This window comes from Oncorhynchus mykiss, chromosome 7 (genome assembly GCF_013265735.2).
Source record: "Oncorhynchus mykiss isolate Arlee chromosome 7, USDA_OmykA_1.1, whole genome shotgun sequence".
Taxonomy (NCBI): domain Eukaryota; kingdom Metazoa; phylum Chordata; class Actinopteri; order Salmoniformes; family Salmonidae; genus Oncorhynchus; species Oncorhynchus mykiss.
In genome coordinates, this window is record NC_048571.1 from 51,632,296 (window position 1) to 51,659,611 (window position 27,316).

Consider the following 27,316-nt stretch of genomic DNA (forward strand, 5'->3'; position numbering starts at 1 on the left):
CATGTGATTTATGGCTCTGGTAGCTCCAGCAGGCAGGGCCTATTTTCCCAGAGGTCTTTGCACAGTGGCTAAAATAACATAGTTCTCCTCCTCACGCCATCCTGTTTCCTGTCTTCTCTAGATGAGGGTGGAGCCCTGCCAAACCAGCCCCTGATCCTTCTACCTCTCTCCACTTTCCTCCTCCCTTTTCCTTCCCCCATCTCTCTCTCTCTCTCTCTCTCTCTACCCCTTCCCTCAAGCCTCTGTTGCCCTCTTAGCTCTAATAGAGCACTGTTCCCTCAGTCTGCAGACTGACCTCTCCACCCTCTCAATTTCTCTCAAGGACCTCCACACTTTCCAACCATTCCCATTAAAAACTCCTTGAACCAGACCTGTTGCAATATCTTCTTTATAAAGTCCTAAATAGAGTTTTTGTCCAATTCCATTTTCCATTTGTTGAATGCTTTTTCTTCCCACAAAGATCGATAAGGGGGAATAGACCATGAAAAGGGAATACGTGTTGAGAAACTTTATCTAGCGGTAGAAGTAAAAAATAACATGCAAGGAGGAGCCATTTGACTCAATATCCACACGGAACATTCCTTGAAAAAAACAGAACAAAAAAATCCCCCCACACTTTCAACCAATCAGATCACCTCTCTTTTCTTCTTCTGTTGCCGTGACAAACGTTCCTCCTGACTGAAACCACCGCTTGGCTATCTGGTCCTCAACTAGCCTAGCCATATTAATTACCGTTATTAAGCAATTCATTAGCAGATGAGAGAAAGATAATGCCAACCTGTATTTACTGGGAATAGCCAGGAGGGTGGACGTGCGGAGCGTGACGGATATCAGCCAAGCGCAGAAGTGACATTAACCTTTTGATTAGCAGAGTAATAGGCAGATGGTCGGACTGGCGCATCCGTTCTCCAAGTGGAGGAAGAGAAGAAAGAAAAGAGAAAAAGATAATGATGCCACCGGCGGGATGAACGACTATCAGTGTTCGAAGTGATGCGATGACATCATCCCTATGCTCCTTCCAGTTCCGCAGTCATCTGTGGAACTGGATTAGTCTTGTTATCCGCCTCTCTGTCCCTCTACAAGACAGAGCCCATATGCACAAGATTATTCCAGCTGTTTTGTCACTCATTACAAATTGCATAATTTAAAAAGACTGACAAGTATCTGACAACAAAAAGGAAAAGCCATGAACTATCGTTGGTTCTCATGGGATTTCTTTCAGTCATCAGGGGAGGCTCATCTAGTCAAGCCCAGTCAAAAATGAATCATCGTTTGCAGATTCGATTGAAAAAATTCAATTTGATTGAAACAATTCAATAAACAATCAGTGTGTCACTGTGAGAGAGCCACAAACAGCTCTGCAATGTGTATCTTCAAGATGCAAAGAAGTCCTGGGAAATCACTTGAGAATAATTCCAGAGTTGTGCCCATCAACGGTTCATCACAACAGACCACTCCATCAGCCTGGCCACTTTACATAACTGGATCTCTTCATGCATAATGCAGCAGCCGTACCGTACTCCCCATCTCAAACCACAGATGCAGACTGACACTTGATGATGCGGGCAACCGGGTACCAACCAAGGCACCACACAGAGCTGCCGTGTACAAAAGAGTTTACCCAGAGCGACCACATAAAAGAAGGCTTCGGTCTGATGCCGTTGAAGCCAAATGAACTGTGTACTGCACCATAACTACTGAGTAGTTAGTTAAAATGGACATGCTCTCTTTCAAACAAAATGTATTTTAGATAAAAACCTTGTAATAGAAGCAAAGCTGGCAATAGTCTAGTACTGGATTAGTGTCCTCTCTGTGGACAGAGACTGTCTCTGAGTACCTGGTGTCCCAGTAATGAAGCATACAGCCCATTCATCACACCCCTACCAACCCCCCTGCTCCCCCCGTGTGCACCCATCACCCGCCCTTGTCGCCAATTATGCCATGCTTTCCATGCAATTTAAATACATTAGCAGGCTCCACGCATATTCAGAGGATGCTGATGAGCCCTGTGGTCTATTCCTGGGGCAATGGTGATATCACGCCCATTATGCTTTAATAATGCAAATTGTATCCTCATTTAAGGGCTTGAGCTGGAGCCACCTGCCACCCAGCTCTCGGGGGAAACACTCTACTACTGCTGGAGCACAGGAGGCTGGTGAGAGGAGAACGGTTCACAATAAAGGCTGGGATGGAGTGAATGGAATGGTATCAAACTCATGGAAACCACATGTTTGATCTGTTCGATACTATTCCAGCCATTACAATGAGCCCGTCCTCCCCAATTAAAGTACCATCAGCCACCTGTGTGCTGGAGATATGGAGGACCAGATAGGTTTCTCTCTCTCTCTTTCTCTTGCTCTCTGACAGAGCTCTCTTTCCTTACTCTTACTCTTTCCCTTTATTCTTCGTTACTCTCTCTACCTTCTCATCTATTCTCCCCTCCCCCCTTTCTCCCTTTCCACACTCTCTATCTCTCCCCGCTCCCTCCCCCTGTCCTCCTCTGTCCCTCTATATGTGTCCCAGACACCGTTGCTAACTCTGGTTGCGCTCTTGACAATACAATTTTAGCCAACAAGGTGCTCTTTAGTGACGACAATTAGGCCGTGTGCAGATTAAGCATCACAATGGAGCGCTTAGGGAGAAAGCAATAGGTTTACTCTCTAAACATGCCCGCTGCTTTGGAATAAGGACAGAAATCAATAGGCACTCGTGTAATTCACTTCACAGCAGATAACTGCAGTGGGGAGGGCTGGGTAATGAGACGATAGCCAATGAGACTGGCAGAACGGCCCTTGTGTGCTGAGACCCATTAGGAGCATGTGAATCATATACTGTAGCAACAGATCATGAAGGCAGAAGAGTGGCTGTTGCAGTGTGCTGAGGACTAGAGGGTTTTAATAACCATGGAGGGCAGGGGATGGAGACAGAGGGAGATGGGGGTGGTCATGAAGGAATGAGAGAAGGTGCTGTTATTCCCTGTTCACTGTTCGTAAGACATAATATCCCACGGTAGCCTTTTCTATCCATGTAGGCTTCTTCATATTCCAATACTAACCTGATCACCCTCTCTCTGTTACCTTGCTGTGATGGAATTTGACCAAATACCATTATGTAATTGGGTTTTGCTAAGTGAGGAATTCACCACTACAGATATTCTGTTGGATTTTCACATGATTCATACAGTATGGCAGTAAGACTGTGTGTAAGGGTGTGGTAAGGGAGTATTAAAAAAGGCGCCTCTCTTCTCTCTTCTCCAAACTCCTAAACCTAAGACATTTCTGGAATAATCAATGTCCAACTCTCTGATGACATCATTTTTACTTCCAGCTGCTCCCGGAGCCAATCGATTGAGCAAGTATTCGGGAAGAAAGATTGAACAATAATTTCCACCCGGATTTTCAATTATAAACTGCTAAACATCTGCAATAAAGAGGGTGGCGGGTAGGCAGTGTGATCCATCACCATAGCGATCGTGTAGATGGGAGTGATAACACGGGAACAGCCGTCAGGGAAGAGGAATGCCCCTCCAGCTGCCTGCCTCTCTCACACACACACACACACACACACACACACACACACACACACACACACACACACACACACACACACACACACACACACACACACACACACACACACACACACACACGACTAGGATCAATCAACTGAGGAAAATTCACCCCCACCCAACAAACATACACCTCCAAAATGTGCTCTCTCTCTCTCTCTCTCTTTTTCTCTCTCTGAACCACTTTACCTCCTCTTCCCGCCATCATTGTGCTTTGTTTGCCCATGTCTGCCCTGAGCCTCCTGTCTCTCAGCTCGGTGTGCTCCATAGACTTCACAGTGTCCCGTGCACCTGTGTGGCGCATATTAAATACCATGTAAGCCAATAAGCCAGAGGAATGTGTTTTCAGTTGGAGAGTAATCTGCCACAAACCTTTGCAGGAGATGTACTCCTGTATGTGGATGTGTTTTCTTTTAAATGTATATTGAATGGCTACATGAGCTGCTTTGCCACTAAACGTAGCCTATTCGTTACCCTTCCTGGTTTTACATACTGATGAAGATGGGCAGCACAAGCATCCAATGACATTCCAGCTCCTCTGCTACAATGTGTGTTCAGCCAATAGAAGACAAGACATTTGTTAGCCAGAGTACCACAATGCTATTGGTTGATATGTCATGATGATTTCCTACCTTGTATCAATAAATACAAATATATGAGAAGAAGGTTCATAAAAATGCTAATTAATAGAGTTAAGGTAAGAGCAAATATGGAAAAATGGCCACAAACCAATCCAGCCATTTGAGCCATCTCATCTTCCTGTGAGATGATGACATAGTGTGGTAATTGAATCCTTGCCCAGTGAGATCAGAGGGCTGAAAATCCTAATTCCACACTGGATTAGCTCAGTGGGGATTGAGTTAATTTGATCCACATGCAGAGGAACAGTATGAGCAGGAGAGATAATCCCAGATCCTATGCACACCAATGGGTGGTGAACCCCACCAAGCATCTGGCGACAGAGCTGAAGCAGGAGCAGCCTGTGGCTGTGTGTATGTGTGTATGGTTATGCTGTAACGGATTGTGTGGTATGTGTGTTCTAAACAGAACCGCATACACGCACGCACGGTGTGTCTGGCCCCCTCCCTTGTGTGCTGGCCATCTGAGGATCATTGATTAATTAATAGTGAGTGATTTCTCATCTTTAGGACCTTTAATTACACAGGGCATCAGCGTGCCCAGCGCACAAGGACAGGGGGGTCGTCGTCATGCCGATGCACTTCATCACACACGCCATGGGAACACATGTGTGTGCGTGTGTGTCAGGCCCTGTCAGCCAGCATAACATTAGCCCACTGCCAGGGAGCTCTGATCGCAGCCTGGATCACACCAGTACACACTGGGGGGACCACACACTGCTACTCAGAATACAGCCTTGTCTCAACACCTCCAGGTCAAAACATCATGGGACAACAAAGAACCCTACTGTACACTACATGTCAGGGTATAATTAGATGCAGTGCTTAACAGAGCCTCCTTCACTGTAAAACACCAAACTGCCATTCCAATACTAACGTTTCCCTCCCACAATGCCATCTGTTATGACTCAGGCTCTGGGAGGCACGTGGCTCATTGATTCCCCATCAGATACACTCATGAGTTTATGGACTAGCAGCCACTACTCTGAGCCCCAACATGACACAGCAAAACAGCCTGCTGCGCTGTACATTGCAGGCTAAACACTTCTCCTTGGCTGGAGCAAAGACCCTGCTACAGTACACACACTCCCTTGCTACCTCGGCCTACTGAGGGTCTATTTTAAGCATACTGTAGGTTAACCGAGAGAGCGTCTAAACATAGTAGCATCAGAATTCGAATTTAGTATGGGTATGCCTTGTTCTTCTTCCTGTTCTTCATGGGGATTCTGTATGTATGTGACGGATCTGAATTAGACGGGTTTCCAGAGGGGTATTTCTGTTTCTGGGGAGGAAGAGGAAGCTGTTCGAAGGCAGCTGAAAGGCACAGCAGTGTAGAGGACCCTGTCCAGGCTGGTTTCAGCTGCATTACCACCATCCATCAACCCTCAAGGAAAAGATGGAGAAAAAACCCTGTCGATACAACATTTAGCTTAGCAATCACAAGTTACTAATTTATTTACATTCCTAATATATTTACTTTTTTCGTTGGGGGTGATAAATCGCAGGTGGCCCGGGAAAGGGATTTGATGATTTAGGGCCCAATTCGAGCCCCAAAATTGGTTTTTGCCAGCCTAATACATCATACGGAATTAAAAGGTGATTGTGGTGTGAGGTGAACCTGGGCCAGGGAGCGATGGAGGTAGCTCAGCCACACTGACACATCACTCACACCGGCCCCACTCAGACAGAGACGGATGGGGCCCCGAGCCAGTGTAAATTGCTGATCTGATCATTAGATGATAACAAAGATGAATCAAGATAAGGATGGAGAGAGAGTGGGAGAAAGAGAGAGTGACAGAAAGAGAAAGAGATCGAGAGAGGGAGAAAGAGGGAGCTTGGGTTTCTACTAAGCTACCATATAACAATGTTTTAAGATGGTCATACCAAGGATAATTTTGCTATTCGATTTAGAATTGTAGGACCCTTGTAGGTATAAAACATAAATGTTCTATTATTTGAGGAAATATTGAATTTGGCCTCTGCTGTTAGCCTATAGAAACACATAAAATAACAAAGTTGTACATGACAAAACAGATAAATCAAAAGAATGTATGTTTTGAAGTGTCTGTCCTATATCTGAGAGAATTATTATTATTTATTTGTTTTACCTATATACCCATACTTTTTTGGGTCAGAAAACTATTTCCATACTTCCAACATTAATAATAATTAGTGTGGACAATTGTGCATGTCCGTGGCATATTAAACTGAAGTTGGAGGAGAGGAACGGGGAGGCGATCAGAGCTTGGGTTGACCTTAGACAGCCTCAGGGTCCGCACACAAACACACAGCGTGGTTATGAGTGATGGTCTACTGGGACTCATCATTGCTAGCGTCTCAGACGTTGAGTATGGCTGTAAATCGCAGGCTGAAGCAGGCAGGGGTCAGGGTGACAGTGTGTGGCACGGAGGGACGGGTCATCTCTACCTTACAGAGGGCTCCTGTCAACGCCTGAGTAAGGTTGCCACCTCACTTTACCCGGTGTCCAGGACAAGTGAAAAACACAACTGTTTTAGTGCTTTAAGAATGCACTCAATTAAACAACTCTCCAATGTATTAGGCCTCTCTATCACCACCAACGGCTATAGGGCATTCATGAGTGGATACGAATAGATACATACTTACTGAATAGAATGGAACACTGGGGAATGTGCCTCAACTTTGACAATAGTCCCTTCAGTACAAACTCCAAAAGCAAGACAAATTACTGACTAACTGTCTGACAACACATCCAAAGAGAGCTTGTAGCACTTAATCTGCCCCCCCTGCTGCATAGCCTTAATAGGTTACAGAGAGCAACAGCAACTAGCAGTGAGGAGGGACCAGAGTCATCTGTATAGATTAGCACTCCTGAGTCCCATGATCTTTCCCTCAGATACAAGGTCAAAGTGAGAAGAGCTCCATATACGTAGTTGCAGCCCAGCACAACACACAAACAAATGCAAAATCCAGCACACAAAAGACAAACACACACACTCCTCACACCGGAACATCCAACATACAAAAGACACACACACACACACACCTCACACTGCATCATCCAACACACACACACACACCTCACACTGCAACATCCAACACACAAAGAGACACACATACGCCTCACACCGCAACCTCCAACACACAAAAGACTAGAGGTCGACCCTATTAATCGAAATGGACGATTAATTAGGACCGATTTCAATCGGAAATCTGTATTTTTGGACATCGACTTGGCCGATTTAATTTAAATATTTTTTTTTACAACTTTATTTAATTAGGCAAGTCAGTTAAGAACACATTCTTATTTACAATGATGGCCTTGTCAGCTCGGGAGATCCATTCTTGCAACCTTACAGTTAACTAGTCCAACGCTATAACCACCTGGCTCTCGTTGCACTCCACAAGGAGACTGCCTGTTACGCGAATGAAGTAAGCCAAGGTAAGTTGCTAGCAAGCATTAATCTTATAAAAAACAATCAATCAATCATAATCACTAGTTAACTACACATGGTTGATGATATTACTAGTTTATCTAGCGTGTCCTGCGTTGCATATAATCTGGCTGAGCATACAAGCATACAAGTATCTGACTGAGCGGTGGTATGCAGCAGCAGGCTCGTAAGCATTCATTCAAACAGCACTTTAGTGCGTTTTGCCAGCAGCTCCTCGTTGTGCGTCAAGCATTGCGCTGTTTGTGATTTCAAGCCTATCAACTCCCGAGATTATGCTGGTGTAACCGAAGTGAAATGGCTAGCTAGTTAGCGGGTGTGCGCTAATAGCATTTCAAACGTCACTCGCTCTGAGACTTGGAGGGGTTGTTCCCCTTGCTCTGCATGAGCAATGCTGCTTCGAGGGTGGCTGTTGTCGATGTGTTCCTGGTTCGAGCCCAGGTAGGAGCGAAGAGAGGGACGGAAGCTATACTGTTACACTGGCAATACTAAAGTGCCTATAAGAACGTCTAATAGTCAAAGGTTAATGAAATACAAATGGTATAGAGGGAAATAGTCCTGTAATTCCTATAATAACTACAACTTCTTACCTCGGAATATTGAAGTCTCATGTTAAAAGGAACCACCAGCTTTCACATGATGTTCTCATGTTCTGAGCAAGGAACTTAAACGTTAGCTTTCTTACATGGCACATATTGCACTTTTACTTTCTTCTCCAACACTTTGTTTTTGCATTATTTAAACCACAAAACATGTTTCATTATTTATTTGAGGCTAAATTGATTTTATTGATGTATTATATTAAGTTAAAATAAGTGTTCATTCAGTATTGTTGTAATTGTCATTATTACAAATAAATTTTAAAAAATCGGCCGAATAATCGGTATCGTCTTTTTTGATCCTCCAATAATCGGTATCGGTATCGGCGTTGAAAAATCATAATCGGTCAACCTCTACAAAAGACATGCACAAACCTCACACTGCAACATCCAACACACAAAAGAAACACACACACACCTCACACTGCAACATCCAACACACAAAAGAAACACACACACACCTCACACTGCAACATCCAACACACAAAAGAAACACACACACACCTCACACTGCAACATCCAACACACAAAAGAAACACACACAAACCTCACACTGCAACATCCAACACACAAAAGAAACACACACAAACCTCACACTGCAACATCCAACACACAAAAGAGACACACACACACACCTCACACTGCAACATCCAACACACAAAAGAGAGACACACACACACACCTCACACTGCAACATCCAACACACAAAAGAAACACACACAAACCTCACACTGCAACATCCAACACACAAAAGAGACACACACACACACACCTCACACTGCAACATCCAACACACAAAAGAGAGACACACACACACACCTCACACTGCAACATCCAACACACAAAAGAAACACACACACACCTCACACTGCAACATCCAACACACAAAAGAGACACACACAAACCTCACACTGCAACATCCAACACACAAAAGAGACACACACACACACCTCACACTGCAACATCCAACACACAAAAGAGACACACACACACACCTCACACTGCAACATCCAACACACGAAAGAGACACACACAAACCTCACACTGCAACATCCAACTCACAAAAGAGACACACACACACACCTCATACTGCAACATCCAACACACAAAAGAAACACACACACACCTCACACTGCAACATCCAACACACAAAAGAAACACACACACACCTCACACTGCAACATCCAACACACAAAAGAGACACACACACACACCTCACACTGCAACATCCAACACACAAAAGAAACACACACACACCTCACACTGCAACATCCAACACACAAAAGAAACACACACACACCTCACACTGCAACATCCAACACACAAAAGAAACACACACACACCTCACACTGCAACATCCAACACACAAAAGAAACACACACAAACCTCACACTGCAACATCCAACACACAAAAGAAACACACACAAACCTCACACTGCAACATCCAACACACAAAAGAGACACACACACACACCTCACACTGCAACATCCAACACACAAAAGAGACACACACACACACCTCACACTGCAACATCCAACACACAAAAGAAACACACACACACCTCACACTGCAACATCCAACACACAAAAGAGACACACACAAACCTCACACTGCAACATCCAACACACAAAAGAGACACACACACACACCTCACACTGCAACATCCAACACACAAAAGAGACACACACACACACCTCACACTGCAACATCCAACACACGAAAGAGACACACACAAACCTCACACTGCAACATCCAACTCACAAAAGAGACACACACACACACCTCATACTGCAACATCCAACACACAAAAGAGACACACACAAACCTCACACTGCAACATCCAACACACAAAAGAGACACACACACACACACACCTTACACTGCAACATACAATGTCCTTTAAAATGTATATTTAAAATCATCACTATGATTGTAGATGACATCTAATCTATAATTCACACTGGTGCCAACTGGGGTATTAAAAAAGTGTATGTGTCCGTGCACCGGTGCAGATGAGTGGGCGGAACTATCAAAGTATTTGTCCTTGCCAAACCACACTGAAAATTACAATGTAATGGAAAACGTCAATAAGAACATTGAATACAGGATCAATCTGGGTGTCTCAGGCCTATGCTACGCCTCCTTTTTCAATTCATTTGAATGGCATTTCCTTTCTCTCTCTCTGCGGTAATTAACATAAGGCTTTAGGAGACTAATGACATCTCTAAACTCTCCTGGACCTGAGCTGCATTTTAAACTACTGCAGGTATGAATGAGTCTCTCTGTCTCGTGTACCGTATCCCTGGGTACTTGAAATACCCAAGGTATGATTTTAAATACCCTTAATATTTCTTTTAAAAAACTATTAAATGTTTTATTTGTACTTTTTAAGTAAATACCTGCAGTCAACTTGTGCACTTGGTTGCAAGATAAAGCAGATGCCATTTTTAATTTGACCTGTTACATTATTTTTCATTATGAAGCTTGAACGGTAGTTCAATCACAAGTGCAAGTTTACAAGTGCACAACAACAAGAGACCGGAGCCTCGTGAGTCACTCTCCACTGTTGAGCAGCATGTGCCAGGTGATTTAGTAACACTTGTATGGAATTCACAAGTACATCAATTATGTAAATTAGGAAAATTATGTGGACATATTGAAGCAACACCTCAAGACGTAAGTCAGGAAGTTAAAGCTTCGCAAATGGGTCTTCCAAATGGACAATGACCCCAAGCACACTTCCAAAGTTGTGGCAAAATGGCTTAAGGACAACAAAGTCAAGGTATTGGAGTGGCCATCACAATGCCCTGACCTCAATCCTATAGAAAATTTGTGGGCAGAACTGAAAAAGCGTGTGTGAGCAATGAGGCCTACAAACCTGACTCAGTTACACCAGCTCTGTCAGGAGGAATGGGCCACAATTCACCCAACTTATTGTGGGAAGCTTGTGGAAGGCTACCCAAAACGTTTGACCCAAGTTAAACAATTTAAAGGCAATGCTACCAAATACTAATTGAGTGTATGTAAACTTCTGACACACTGGGAATGTGAAGAAATAAATAAAAGCTGAAATAAATCATTCTCTCTACTATTATTCTGACATTTCACATTCTTAAAATTAAGTGGTGATCATAGCTGACCTAAGACAGGGAATTTTTACAATAATTAAATGTCAGGAATTGTGAAAAACAGAGTTTAAATGTATTTGGCCAAGGGGTATGTAAACTTCCAACTTCAACTGTAGATAACTATTAAGTAAACTGTGTAAAATGTACTCAATACTCAGCAATTGTGCACTTGTTTTGCTAACTTAGTTGCTAGTGGTAAGCAAAATCAAGCTTCTCTTGGTAACAGCAGGGAATTCCTTCCTGGATCAAGAACCTTGCTGTCTAATATTTTTTTTGTGCAGAAAACTGAGAAGCATTTTTGAGTTACTTGTATAACTTTATGAGCAGGGATGTCTGTCATGCAAATAGTGCATGTCAGAAACTGTATAAAATGATTGCCTGCACTCGTTAGCATTTAGCTAGCATCCTCTATGGGATTTCACATGTACTTATTAGCATTGATAACCTTCAGATTACAGAGGTTCATTTGGGGTCTTTTGCGTTTAAAAATAGTGTCCCTTGTGTTCAGTGGTGGTAATAACCACATACCACGGGATGGCACAAGGACATTATGACTGTATGAAAATCTAGATACCGCCTAAGGCTTATGTAGAGCATCTATTCAGAGGTCTTCATAGAGATAGAGAGTTTAACAAAGGAAAACAGATAGAGTTTAACAAAGGAAAACAGATAGAGTTTAACAAAGGAAAACAGATAGAGTTTAACAAAGGAAAACAGATAGAGTTTAACAAAGGAAAACAGATAGAGAGTTTAACAAAGGAAAACAGATAGAGTTTAACAAAGGAAAACAGATAGAGTTTAACAAAGGAAAACAGATAGAGTTTAACAAAGGAAAACAGATAGAGAGTTTAACAAAGGAAAACAGATAGAGAGTTTAACAAAGGAAAACAGATAGAGAGTTTAACAAAGGAAAACAGATAGAGAGTTTAACAAAGGAAAACAGATAGAGTTTAACAAAGGAAAACAGATAGAGTTTAACAAAGGAAAACAGATAGAGAGTTTAACAAAGGAAATGAGATAGAAAGTTTAACAAAGGCAAAGGGCAGATGCACTGTTTATTAGACATGAACATACTAATTCAAGCAAGCACACACACACACACACACACACACACACACACGCACACACAAACACACACACACACACACACAGTTTAGTGGAATGCCATCTCCTTCTTTCCACAGCCCCTCCAGGATGATGTACGACAACACTCGGAAATATTTAGCTGGGATGATCTCAGCGAAATGAATTAATAATTCATGCATGATGGAGTCTTTTTAATATTTCAGGCATAATTAATAAGGCAGTGCATGGCTCCCCTCGCAGAGGAAATCGCCTTGAATGTCAACAGCAGATGAATGAGACAGAAGGCAAAGCCTGGTTCACTATCAGTCAGACACCAGTGGCCATTTCACGCACACGCACACGCACACACACACACACACACAAACGCAGACAATCTATGTGGAGAGACAGGGGAGTTACCACTGGATGCTCTAATGGGCCGCTGTGGTGTATGAGGGTGGCATGTGAGGTGATTTCAGGATCAGAGCCATGCTCTGTGCAGAGCAGACCATCCGAGTGGCAACTCAGAAAGTGCTCTTCGAGGTCGGCAGTAACACACACACACCCACACAAAATACCTGGGTGGTCCAAAGTCCTTGACTCTGACACGGCATGTGTTCATGTCTAATCCCTCTCATGAAACACACACACCACACACACCTCAGAATCTGTTGCGCAACACTGTTACCTCTTCAGGGATCTTATTCAGAAGCCAATGTTCATCAGACCACACAGAGGCAAGCTCACATTAAATTTGACATTTCCACTCATCTCTTATTCAGCTACATCTTCCTCAAATCCCCCTCTGCTCCATTCTTCATCTGTTCACCCTCTTGCTCAGCTAAATATGTTGTATTTATCCTCCACTCACCCCCTTCACTATAAAGCTAACCCTAAACAACCCCACATACATGGGCACACCCGCACACAGCCCTCCTCTGCTTTACAGAGAGAGATGATGCTAACTCAGTCTCCCCAGAGTCTCTGTGTGTGGTGATATTACCAGCTCTGTTATGAATAATGGCCCAGAGTACACAAGCTTTAAATAAACTTTAATCAATTTCACAATGTGCGGCCCTGGATAATACATTTGCTGCTTTACAGCTGCATGGCAGAGACAAACTATAACCACACACACACACACACACACACACACACACACACACACACACACACACACACACACACACACACACACAGCACCTAACCACCCCGTACAGCACAGATCAGATTGGCCAAAGCAAGCATTTGTGTTTTGGTTACTTGTTTGGCAGGCCTCCACATCCAGACACGCACGTTTGTTTTAATATCCTTGTGGGGGCCAAAACATGTATTCCCATTCCAAATCCTATTTTCCCTAACCCCTACCCCTAACCTTAACCATACACTTAAAATCAAACCCTTAACCCCTAAAACTGGTCTCCACAAGGATAGTAAACACACACACACACACACACACACACACACACACACACACACACACACACACACACACACACACACTCCAACTGCAGATTAAACACCAAAGAGTGATCACCTACTTCCCATCACTCTCCACCCTCTCTCCGTCTTTCCTATATTTAGCTCCGTCCATGATTTTCCACTTTCCTTTCATCAGAGCCTACACTTTTGAGTCATTAAGCTGGGTCGCAGAGTTCTCTGCATCTCTGGGCCTGCCCAGAGCCCTGACCGCCCCCCACCAGCCCACTCCCCCCTTGCCATCCCCCAGCTGCTGACGGGGTCAGAGGAAACGCAGCCACATGCTTAATTCCCATCTTATTTACACCTGAGGCCAGACCTAATCAGAGATCTGCGCCCAGTGGGAATTCCGTTCCCCTGCACATGATCAAAGGTGCTCCGGCAGATGGATATTCCAAGGAAGTGCTCTTGATTGCACCCTGATTCCCCCTCCTGTTGGGTTATTCCCTCTCTCTCTTTCTCTCTCGTTCGCTGTTTCTCCCTCTACCGAGGGACATGGCTGCATACAGTATCTCCATCTCAGCTCTGTGATTATCTAACGGCTGCCGGGCTGAACTAGAAGCCTTCTGCTGAACCTTCATTTATCTACACACACACACACACATGCACGTTGCGCACACAGACACCTCCACTTGATCTGATCTCATTCCCTCCATGCTGCTTTGACTCGCCTGATCGAGGCAAATTTAATGAATCTATTCAGAGAAACAGTATTTATGTCAGCTAAAACAAATCTTGATCGCCTGTTGATAGAATAACTGTGGAAACGAAATAAAGTCATCCAGATAAATAGTTTGTGAGCAGCTCAGTTTGCTGGCTGACAGCTGAATGTTTCCATGCATTTCTGAAAATGATGACAATTACATAATTCATCCTAATGCAGCCTAAGGCTTTGCATTACTAATAAGTTGGCGTGTTTATAACTCCACGTAATATCTTATTCTGCATATCTTATGTAATAAATATATTACTACCAAGCCTCCCGTGTGTACGTCAGGAAAAATGATTTAATGAAGTCAATAGCAGCCTGTAATTCCCCCTCACTGCACTTTCCCTTCCCCCATTCCCTCCTTCCCTCCATTCATTCATCTCTTCTCTATCACTAGCACAGTCTATTCCGTGCTGAGGAGTGAGAGGAGAGGGGGAATGGGAGGAGAGGAAGGGAGAGGGAGATCTATCCACCATACCCTTTATAACCCACTTACAGGCCCAGCCACTCACAAACAGTCAGGAGAAACAAGGCCAAACACTTGAAAAAAACACAGGATTCACTCAGCGGCAAACAGCCAAATCAGAGAAGCTAGGTATCAGACAGAGACGTCTAGTTTTGGTCTCATATCTTTACCTCCACCCACCCTCTCTCTCTCTCTGTCCTTTCTCTTTTCCCTCATCCTTCCCCTCCCTTCTCTCCCTCTCTCCCGTTTTGTGTGCAAAGCGAACAGTGTGACCCTGGTAAGATGGCAGCAGCTGCAGCAGTGATTTTTTAAATTGTATTTAACTAGGCAAGTCAGTTAAGAACACATTCTTATTTACAATGACAGCCTACCGGGGAACAGTGGGTTAACTGCCATGTTCAGGTGCAGAAGAACAGATTTTTACCTTGTCAGCTCGGGGATTCAATCCAGCAACCTTTCGGTTACTGGCCCAACGCTCTAACCACTAGGCTACCTGCCGCCCCAAATGGTGATGGTAGTGATCTCATCGCCAGGAACACACTGCCTCTCAATGTGACCTACATGCTTTATCTGCATGAGGCGCTTCTAACTCGCACCTCTCCCTCTCTCTATCCTCCTCTCTCTCTCTTTGCCTCTCTCTCCAACCTTCTCTCCGCCTTTCCCCATCTTTCTCTCTCTCTCCTCCGCTGTATCCGGAGCTGGAGCATGCCTGGGGTCAGGGTCTAAAATGGAGAGATTACTCAAACAGTACAAAGTCATATTCAATTAGGGCGGCAGGATACTGGCTGTACAGTAAATTGCACAATTACTGCAGTACAGTGGCAGATATGCGGCTCCGTTTTCAGGAAAGTGTGCTGCTGTCAGCAGTGCTGGGTCATTCTATTAGAGTGGCCACATGATGGGCCGTGCTGCTCTGCCGTGCATACTTAAACACAGCACGCAGACAAGCTCTGCTCGCCGCAATCATGAACAAAAGAAACAAAGCCTCACAGAGCCAGAGAGCAAGGGCTGTCTATCTATCTCTCTCATTCATTTATGTATTTATTTATTCCTTCACACACACTCTGCCCATCGGTCTCATTTGCTCTTCTGTCATTCTTCTGTTCACTCCTTGTCATTCCCGTTCCCAGCCTCCACCTCATCCCTCCCTTTCCTCCCTTCTCTCACACTTCCTGTTTCTGTTACAGCATTATGTCACATGATGCATTGGCATAGGTGAATTCGTTAGCACAAAAAGAGAGCTGCAGCAGAGCTATCTGATCTATTAGCTGTAGTATACCCTGAGAACAGGCAGAGCCCTTCAGAGACACCAGACAATGTTCCTGTATCACAACTAAAGCCAACTAAAGGGTGACCATACAAGCAAACACTGACTGACATAGTAGTGTGAAGGGCAGACAGAGTAAAATAGTGATTGAGATGTGCCACCACAGACAGGGACAAGTAGAGCCACGAGTGAGAGAAAAGAGGACTCAAACACCACAATAGGAAGCTACTCTCATTAGCATGCCAAGTCAGGTCTGAGGCTTTGTTTTTATTCTGTTAGGCTGCCACCCGCCTCTGTTCCCTACAAACATTCAGCTGCCTTGACACAATATCTATCCATCCATCCATCCCTCTTTCTCTCTCTGTCTAGATCTCCCTCTCCCAATATTTCCCTATCTCTCTCTCTCTCTCTCTCTCTCTCTCTCTCTCTCTCTCTCTCTCTATGTTTGAAAATATTACTAATAATTCCTCTATCTTCACTGTAGATCATTGTATAAGACAAGGACTGCTGTTGACAGTTGAGTCTGTAATTGTCATGATGTCATTTCCTAAACTCTATGGCAGGCCATTTTGTAAAGGTTGGCATGACAACCAGAAACCCACCCGTTGTCATAACTCTGAAAAATCTTGAATTACATGGAATTCCACTGAGTGCCGATGCAATCACTGAAAGGTGTTGGATAATACACAGCCCATCACACCTTGCACGAAGGACCCTGTCTGAAGAGCCCATTCAGTAAATAATGTACATATTAAGCTATTAGGTAACACCCTGAAGTGCATTTTAGGAAAAGGTGAGCACTGCAGAGTCAAGGTAGATCCAATTAAGCTTTTCATTGTCCCCTACTACAGCAAACTGAAAATACATAGAGAATCTATTCAAATACACATTTACATTTCCTCAGAAATAGACAAAGAAAAACTATACGTGTACAAACAATCCTAAGAAGTAGGAATAGAAGGTTGAATTAAGCATACCGAGTAAGCAGCGTACTGAAGAGGATTAGAAAACACCATTCTGTTTAATATCCTCACAGAAATGACTAACTTTATAAGCTGTCTATTTAAGTCACAGCCCTTAGTCCTCTAAAGTTAAACTACATTACAACATATCATCAATTTCCATCTTCATTCCTTTTCTTCAAGTCTGCACACAAAACATTGAGAGCTCTCAACTCAAGCCTGCCAGTGAATATGAAACAGGCTACGAGGACTGATATGTAAAGGACAAGGTGGTGAATTCTCTATCTCATAAATTAGGGTACGTCTCCCCATTGATGCCAGAAGTATTGAGGCCACCAGGGCTTTAAAATTAATATCCAGCAAGTTGGGGGTGAGGGGAGGGAGGGGCGGGGGGGGGGGGGGGGCGATTTATAATGCCTTTGAGGTAATGATTTTCTGAAGTGGAAAAGTGGAACTTTCCATCAAATCAACTTTAATATGAACTTCAATGTTTGTAGCGGCGTCTGGAGCAGAAGGCAGAGATGACAGAGTGAGGGAGGGCCTATTGATCTGGCCTCAGTGTTTCAGTCAAACCCTCACAAAAAGGCCTCTTAAAATATATGGGAAAGCACTTGTAATTATGAAGACTGTAAAAGCACTAAAAGCAGTAAGCAGTAAATGCAGTCCCCCGTGATGACACATCAGAGTTCTAAAGCTCTGTCCAAATGAGCCAGTTCTAATCAGATCCACTGGTGTTCTGATGACAGATTCCAGGATGGCTACCTCACTAAGGCACAGCAGACTGCCCCATCTGCCTGCCAGACAGAATGACGCATTAACACACACAGAGAAAGGGGAGAGCTTAGAGCTGTGTACAAACTCAGGCGATATTTAAGGACAACCCTACATACTGTGTGCCTCTCTTTACCTAAAGAAAGAAGCAAGAGAGACAGAGAGAGAGACAGAGAGACAGAGAGACAGAGACAGAGAGACAGAGAGACAGAGAGACAGAGAGACAGAGAGACAGAGAGACAGAGAGACAGAGAGAGAGAGAGAGAGAGAGAGAGAGAGAGAGAGAGACAGACAGACAGACAGACAGACACAGACAGAGACACAGACAGACAGACAGAGACACAGACAGACAGACAGACAGAGACACAGACAGACAGACAGAGACACAGACAGACAGACAGACAGAGACACAGACAGACAGAGAGAGACACAGACAGAGAGCGAGATCAGTATTATTTAGTGACAGGTTTGTGGTTGCTGGTAGTATAGCGAGGTATAAGGGGTCTGGAGAGGAGAAGTTGCGGTGGGTGACCAGGCCCCCAAGGGTCTGATGATTATTAAAAACCCATGCATAACCTCATATCCTCAGCTGTCTCTCACACGCACACGCATGCGTGCATACACACACACACACACATCTAAAACACTATCTATAGCACCAGCAGAAATCCAGTCAGCTTACAAAATGGAGGCATCTCTGTGATCATCCAACAGAATCTGTATTGTTTTCCTCTTGCTGAAATTACACCCACAGTTACATCAGTGTTATAGAACTCTTTAATATTATAAGTTTTCCATGACACAACATACAATCAGTAGATCTTAGCATTAATACTCAGCTCGCTAAGTGAATCTGTCACAAGATCCACTTTGCCCCAAGCCCCTGGCTTTAATGCAGCAGCAACGGGTTACAATCAGAGTAAACAAACAGAAATATCTAAATAAATCAAATAAAGATCATTTGTTGCCTGAGGCTTGGTTGCACAGCAAAAGATGAAGGTTCCTCCACTCCAAATATCGCTCAGAGGGACAACAAAAGTAACTTTTTCTCCACAGAAACATAAAAATAAAAAGCCCAGAGAATCCCTGAGGCCTCTTCTCCAAAGAGCAGGAGGATAGGGGGAGAGCGGGCAGGGGAAGGGGGAGACAGAGGAGAGCGAGTAATAACCATGCTGCACACACACACACACACACACACACACACACACACACACACACACACACACACACACACACACACCTGAGTAGGCCCAGTAGGACTCCTCAGCCGCTCTCCTGAGTCTGGTCCCAGGCACTCGGCCATCTTGGCTCCCTTGCGTGGCCCCAGGCTGCCCTCCTGTCAGCGCTGTGTGGAGGAGAGAAAAGACAAGGATGTCACCTACATGGCACTGCACTCACTTACTGTTGTAGAACAAAAAAGCACTCATTAAGAAAAAGGGTCTGACTGTGACTTGAACACAGTTGAATTACTCAACCGGCACCTCAAACAGTGCTTACAATGACTCACCAAAACATCCTACCACGAAAGACACAATAACATCCTTAAACATAGGCGTGAATACAGATACATAGTGCAGCTCATTGGTAAAGAGAGGAGGGTCTCTGAACATTGAGGCACAGAGCAGAGGACCAGCCTGAGGTAGGATGTTGTAGGATGAGGTAGGACCGCTCCATCATAGAGGTGGATATGAGACGGGAAGAGAGGATGATGGCTGTGTGTGTGTGTTTATGTATGTGTGTGCATGTGTGTGCTCCATCCTTTGTCAGATCTGATCACGCCAGGCCCATTGTGACTGCGGCTCTGGGATGTGAGCTGCTGGCTGCTCAGGGTTTTGGTTAAGAGTCACCCATGCCCCCCCTCACCTTGCTGTGCCACAAATGGGCTTTGGCAGTACCTGGGGGTAACTGCCATTCTACATCTCATCTGACATAAAATGGCCACCTGCGGCTATAAGGACAGAGAGAGAGAGAACGTCACAGGTAAGAGAACACAGTGTGGTTACTTCCTTACTCACTGCATCACCATGGACACTGGGCCACCACAGATGACAATCAAAGCATAATAGAATTTTAAAGGCTTCTCGCTGGGTATTGTGGGTACGTAAGGGATTGATATGAACAACAGGTGTCTCTTTGTTTTTTCTCTTCTTTAATTCTTGGGGATGTAACCTTGAGCATGACTGTTAATGTCAATGACAGTCTATGGCTTTTCTATGAATTACATACCTCTCAATCCACACCAAACCAATCTTCTCACTGTCCTTCTTCCTGTCTCTTTCTGTCATTCACTGTCCCTCTCTCCCTTTGTCTCTGAGCCTTCACTCGCTTTCTCTAACACACATACCGTGTTAGCTCATTTCCTTCCTTCCCACGGCTGCGCCGCTTCGGACGCCGGTGAGTCATTTAGCAGCAAGCCACTGTCTACACCGGTGTCCATTAAAGGAGTCAGTCAGTTCACAGTGCCAAAGTCCAGCACAGAGGCCCAGGGCTGCAGTGAAACTATCCTCCACCACTGTAGCAGAATCATATTAACGTCCGTGCCAATGACAACATGGGGAGGGGTGAGGAAACTAGGGATGAGAGGAGAAGAGGCGACGATGGGGAAAAAGTAGAGAGAGTGACAGATGGCAGCGTTGGGGTTGAAGGAGAGGAGAAAAATAGATGGAGAAAGAGAAGAGGACAGGGCTATGTAGTGTCCAGTCATTGTGGGGGGGGGACGACTATTTTTTACAGCCCAGACCGCTCTCCTAACGACAGTATCCGGGTCACTGTGATGGGCAGCCTGCTGCCTGGCAACTGTTCAGCAGGAGGAGAGGAGGGGAGGAAGAGAGGATGCAGGGATAAAAGAAAAGAGTCCTTCTTTGTATTTCCAGAGGAAGAGAAAGGAGGGAAGACAGAGGAGGGAATAGCCTTCGACGTGTAGTGTCAGTTTAAAAACAGTCACAAGGGCTCACATGGTTTAATAAAACACATGGAATACTGCATTTGCTTAAGGAGTAATACATTTAGCAAACTATGGGCAAAAGCACCTAAGGAGAACACTGCAATTACCATTCAACACATCCACCTCCTGCCCTCCTATCCACTGCTCTCTATCTCATCTACCACAAGTCACCACTTCCCTGCTCTCCGAGACCCTGTCAGAGACGATCAACATCAACACAGCCAGCAATGCAGCAGACACACACAAACCACACACAAGCACGTGCACTTGCGCACACAGACACACACACCACCAGCAGTCATGCACTAGTGATGGGAAAAACCCTGTCTAAAAAACAGCAACTTATTAAGATTCATTGCATAGGCCATATAGTGTTAACTTGAGAAAGTCCTTGTTTAACAGTGGAGGTAATGCTAGGGATGTCTCCTATAATCTAATCCGGCTGCCAGAGGTTCCATTCTGCTGTCCTGGCCTAAATGAATTTTGACCTAATAGGCTTCTCCTTTCCTATTAGAGGAATGTGCTCTTATGAGAGAGAGATTGGGGTCTGACATTTTTGTCATACTCTGCAGTAATGATAATGATAATGGGAGATTGAATCTAATAAGGCTCCGAGTGTAGAACTATAAAACCTCTGCACGGCTCAGGCCTCAACATTAACAGAAAGCCCAATACAGTAGACAGTTCTGCAGTGTCCTGGAAATAGAGAATGAAGGTATCATTGGTGCTTTCACAAGGAGAATGAAGTTGTGATAGGCAAGACCAATTGTGATTTGTGATTTGTGAGTTGTGATTTGGCAAGACCAATAGCACCCGCAATGTCAACCTCCAGATTCACTAGGATAGAGAAATCATATAGAGAAATCATATAGAGCTACAGTTGAAGTCGGAAGTTTACATACACCTTTGTGAAATACATTTCAACTTAGTTTAACATTTCCTGACATTTAATTATAGTAAAAATTCCCTGTCTAAGGTCTGTTCGGATCACCACTTAATTTTAAGAATGTGAAATGTCAGAATAATAGTAGAGAGAATGATTTATTTCAGCTTTTATTTCTTTCATCACATTCCCAGTGGGTCAGAAGTTTACATACACTCAATTAGTATTTGGTAGCTTTGCCTTTAAATTGTTTAACTTGGAACAAACATTTTGGGTAGCCTTCCATAAGCTTCCCACAATAAATTGGGTGAATTTTGGCCCATTCCTTCTGACAGAGCTGATTGATGTCTTGAGATGTTGCTTCAATATATCCACATAATTTTCCTCCCTCATGATATTTTATTCATGATATTCTATTTTGTGAAGTGCACCAGTCCATCCTGCAGCAAAGCACCCCCACAACATGATGCTGCCACCCCCGTGCTTCACAGTTGGGATGGTGTTCTTTGGCTTGCAAGCCTCCCCCTTTTCCCACAAACATAACAATGATCATTATGGCCAAACAGTTCCATTTTTGTTTCATCAGACCAGAGGACATTTCTCCAAAAAGTACGATCTTTGTCCCCATGTGCAGTTGCAAACCGTAGTCTGGCTTTTTTTATGGCGGTTTTGGAGCAGAGGTTTCTTCCTTGCTGAGCGGCCTTTCAGGTTATGTCAATATAGGACTCGTTTTTACTGTGGATATAGATACTTTTGTACCTGTTTCCTCCAGCATCTTCACAAGGTCCTTTGCTGTAGTTCTGGGATTGATTTGCACTTTTCGCACCAAAGTACGTTCATCTCTAGGAGACAGAACCCGTCTCCTTCCTGTGCGGATGACGGTTGCGTGGTCCCATGGTGTTTATACTTGTGTACTATTGTTTGTACAGATGAACGTGGTACCTTCAGGCGTTTGGAAATTGCTCCCAAGGATGAACCAGACTTGTGGAGGTCTACAACTTTTTTTGGTCTTGGCTGATTTCTTTTGATTTTTCATGACGTCAAGCAAAGAGGCACTGAGTTTGAAGGCAGGCCTTGAAATACATCCACAGGTACACCTCCAATTGACTCAAATGATGTCAATTAACCTATCAGAAGCTTCTAAAGCCATGACATACTTTTCTGGAATTTCCCAAGCTGTTTCAAGGCAGTAGTGTCCTTAGTGTAAGGTATGTAAACTTCTGATCCACTGGAATTGTGATACAGTGAAAACAATTTTGTCATTTGTGTACAATTGTGTAAACAATTGTTGGAAAAATTACATGCATTGTGTAAACAATTGTTCGAAAAATGACTTGTGTCATGCACAAAGTAGATGTCCTAACCGACTTACCAAAACTATCGTTTATTAACAAGAAATTTGTGGAGTGGTTGAAAAACGAGTTTTAATGACTCCAACCTAAGTGTATATTAACTTCCTACTTCAACTGTATATATGAAAGGGGTGATCAGCAAGGACAGAATGTAAACACACCGACACAAACACACCATGCAAAATCTGCATAGCAAATACAATAGATGTGCGTGCCAACCACAACACTTGTACCTACTGCCAGTAATGCTGAAAAAGACTGAAACTTTGGCTGACCCTGTCTTTGTTTCCACACAGAGTGAGTCACACAAAAGTTCCTATTGAGAAGAGATATGGAGAACACTGGTTCCTGCCATCCATCCATCCATCACGGCGGGCCAGCCATTGAAGCTATTGCTGCCTGTTTGCTCTCACTTAATTAAAATGCAGAGCCGAATCCTGTGTTCATGTACTTAACCTTGGCTTTTTTTTACACTTTTTTCTCCTCAGTGGTTCGAGGAGGTAGCATGGGGTGTCCAGAAACACACACACGCACACACACACACACACACACACACACACGGTCAAACACACACGGTCAAACACACACACACAAAAACACAGCGCTGTGTGAGCCAGCCAGGGCAGTCCTCTCTCCCGTGTTACATTTCATTAGCATTCTTTACATCTCTCTCCAATACCTCTTTACTGCTGAAGGACAGCCGCGGCAGGAAAACACACACGAACACACACATACACACACTAAAACCTGCTAACATGAATACAAAACACAGTCCTTTCTTATTCTCTCACGAACACATACACACACATACTGGCAGTCCAAAACACTTGCACCGTGGTGATCAGAGAGTAACAGCTGTCACGTTAAAAAAAACTTGCAAGGCTGTAATAGTAATAGTTCTCTGGTGGTTGACCAGATCCCCAGGCAGAGGGACAGGCACAGGGTCTGGGGTAGGGATTACGATGGTATGGGGCCGGGGCTGTGGATGGGGGGTGCGAGGAATCAGGGCTGGTAGTTTGCTCTTGGCATTTGGCTATAGGATAGGGGCTGTAGTTGGGCCTAGGGTATGGAGTTGAGACTGGGTAGGGAGAGAAGCAGAGATGAGAGGGAATCAGTCCCCGGAGCAAAGACAACCCGGCATGGGGTGAGTCCACCACAGTCTCAGCCAAAGGCAGTGAGAGCGGTACACAGATGAGCGAGAGAGAGGTGAGAAAGAGAGGGATAAAGAGAGAAAGAAAGAGAGAGAGAAGGGTAGAGAGAGAGCGATTAGAGAAAGAGAGAGAGAGAAAGAGAGAGAAGGATAGAGAAAGAGAAGCAAGAAAGAGAGAGAGGTGAGAGACAGTAAGAGAAGGAGAGAAAGACAGAGAGATAGAGAAAGAGAGCGAAAGAGAGAGCGAGAGACAGTAAGAGAAGGAGAGAAAGAGAGAAAGACAGAGAGATGGAGAGAGATAAAGAGAGAGAGAGAAGGGTAGAGAGAGAAAGCGAGCTGTAAAGCCAAAGAGCCAGTGCATCGTCCATGAAGCAGAAACACTGGAAGGCAACACAAGAGAGTGTCGTAGGAACATTACTCAAATGGGTCTTTAGTGTCGTGGAAAATCCACTTGAAGACGCGCGGCAGCCCCAAGCGCCCGTCTCCCTCCTCTCCTCACTGCATTGATCTGCTATAGACAGGAGACAGCGAGCACGATGGATGGTCGCTCCATTTACACTGATGCTAATTAATAAGCGGTCTGCCGAGGACATGGTCGCTGAGCCAAACACAAAGTCAACACTGACACCTCCACTGTGAAGGCAGACACTCCTGCTACTGTTAACACAACCTTTTGTCCTCTGCAATTATAAACACAGGGGCTGCCATGGGTTCCTTTATGCCCCTTTCACAAAACAAGGCCCATTCTGCCAATGTGAAGCACACAGCCAATTCATGTTTCAGTAGGCACAGCCATCTGTCTATATCCAGATACTGTACACATTGAAACCACGACACAGGAGTAAGTCCCTTATAGTTATTTCCCTAGTTCTTTGTTCATACTAGGATTGCAAAGTTACCAGAATCTTCAGTAATTCTGGTTATTAACAGAAAATGTATTGCTATCTATCGGAACTTTGGTCATTTATATTTAATAACTTAAAATAATTCCTATAGTGTCCATATTGTCCATGAGTTTCTAGAAGATAGATCATATGGTTCAAGAGAAAATTGCCTAACTAATGAAAAAAGCATCTAATCAACAGTGGCATTATTTTCAATTACCTCTGCAACTCGTCCAACTTTGGACTTTTTTCACAACTACCACTATTTTGACGCCAAAACATTGAAAACAAATACAGTGTCCATATTGTCCATGAGTTTCTATGAGTTTCAAAATTCTTCAAGCTCTGTCAAATTGGTTGTTGATCATTGCTAGACTGTAGCGATCGTCATTGTAATCATACTCAGACCAAAGCGCAGCTTTTTATTTTAAGGAGAACCAAACAACAAAACAATAAAGAATAAACGATACGTGACATTCTGTAGAGCTCACAGGCATCAACACAAAAACAAAATCCCATATTATCTATGGATCACCGCCAGAGGCTCCGGACCGTGGATCATCATTGGGGGCTCCGGACTGGGAGCGCTCGCTGGAGGCTCTGGACTAGGAACCCTCACTGGAGGCTCTGGACTAGGAACCCTCGCTGGAGGCTCTGGACCAGGAACCCTCGCTGGAGGCTCTGGACCAGGAACCCTCGCTGGAGGTTCTGGACTGGGAACCATCGCTGAAGGCTCTGGACTAGGAACCCTCGCTGGAGGCTCTGGACTGGGAACCTTCGCAGGAGGCTCTGGACTGGGAACCCCCGCAGGAGGCTCTGGACTAGGAACCCTCGCTGGAGTCTCTGGACTAGGAACCCTCGCTGGAGGCTCTGGACTAGGAACCCTCGCTGGAGGCTCTGGACCGGGAACCCCCGCAGGAGGCTCTGGACCAGGAACCCTCGCTGGAGGCTCTGGACTGGGAACCATCGCTGGAGGCTCTGGACTAGGAACCCTCGCTGGAGGGTCTGGACTAGGAACCCTCGCTGGAGGCTCTGGACTGGGAACCATCGCAGGAGGCTCTGGACTAAGAACTCTCACAGGAGGCTCTGGACTGGGAACCTTCGCAGGAGGCTCTGGACTGGGAACCCCCGCAGGAGGCTCTGGACTAGGAACCTTCGCTGGAGTCTCTGGACTAGGAACCCTCGCTGGAGGCTCTGGACTAGGAACCCTCGCTGGAGGCTCTGGACTGGGAACCATCGCAGGAGGCTCTGGACTAAGAACTCTCACAGGAGGCTCTGGACTGGGAACCTTCGCAGGAGGCTCTGGACTAGGAACCCTCGCTGGAGTCTCTGGACTGGGGACACACACTTGAGGGAAAGTGAAAGGAGGAGGCACAGGACGTACTGTGCTGTGAAGGCGTACTGGAGACTTGGTGCATAGAGCCGGCACACATGGTACCGGACAAATGACACGCTCCTCAAGGTGAGTGCGGAGAGCAGGCACAGGACGTACCGGACTGGGGACACGCACTTCAGGGAGAGTGAAAGGAGGAGGCACAGGACGTACTGGGCTGTGAAGGCGTACTGGAGACTTGGTGCATAGAGCCGGCACACATGGTACCGGACAAATGACACGCTCCTCAAGGCGAGTGCGGAGAGCTGGCACAGGACGTCCAGGGCTGTGGAGGCGTACTGGAGACCTGGTGCGTGGAATCGGCACAGTTTTAACCAGACTGCTAGCACACTCCTCAGGACGAGTACGGAGAGCTGACTCAGGTGGCAGCAAACTAATGACACGCTCCTTAGGGCGAATGTCGTGCATCATATACCAACCCAACAACTCTCTGATCTCATCTCTCTCACTAATGGTCTCTGACTCTCTCCGTTCGCTGTCCTCCAGTTTCTCCCTCTTCTCCCAGACTGTCTCTGGCTCACCAATCGGCTTTTGCTAACCACCACGTGTGCCCCCACCCACCCCCCCACCCCGAAAACAAATTTGGGCTGTCTTTTGGCTTCTATGTGGTCGCAAAATCTGGCAGG

At 44.9% G+C, this 27,316-nt stretch overlaps 1 protein-coding gene across 1 annotated transcript in view; it reads right to left on the minus strand.

The window, feature by feature from the left end:
* Positions 1-27,316, minus strand: part of ptprga (protein tyrosine phosphatase receptor type Ga) — a 277,448-nt gene that overhangs the window by 183,265 nt on the left and 66,867 nt on the right. The window contains exon 2 of the mRNA XM_036983482.1: positions 19,325-19,429. Within this exon, the coding sequence (XP_036839377.1) occupies positions 19,325-19,429 (105 nt within the window). The remainder of the gene's footprint in view (positions 1-19,324; positions 19,430-27,316) is intronic.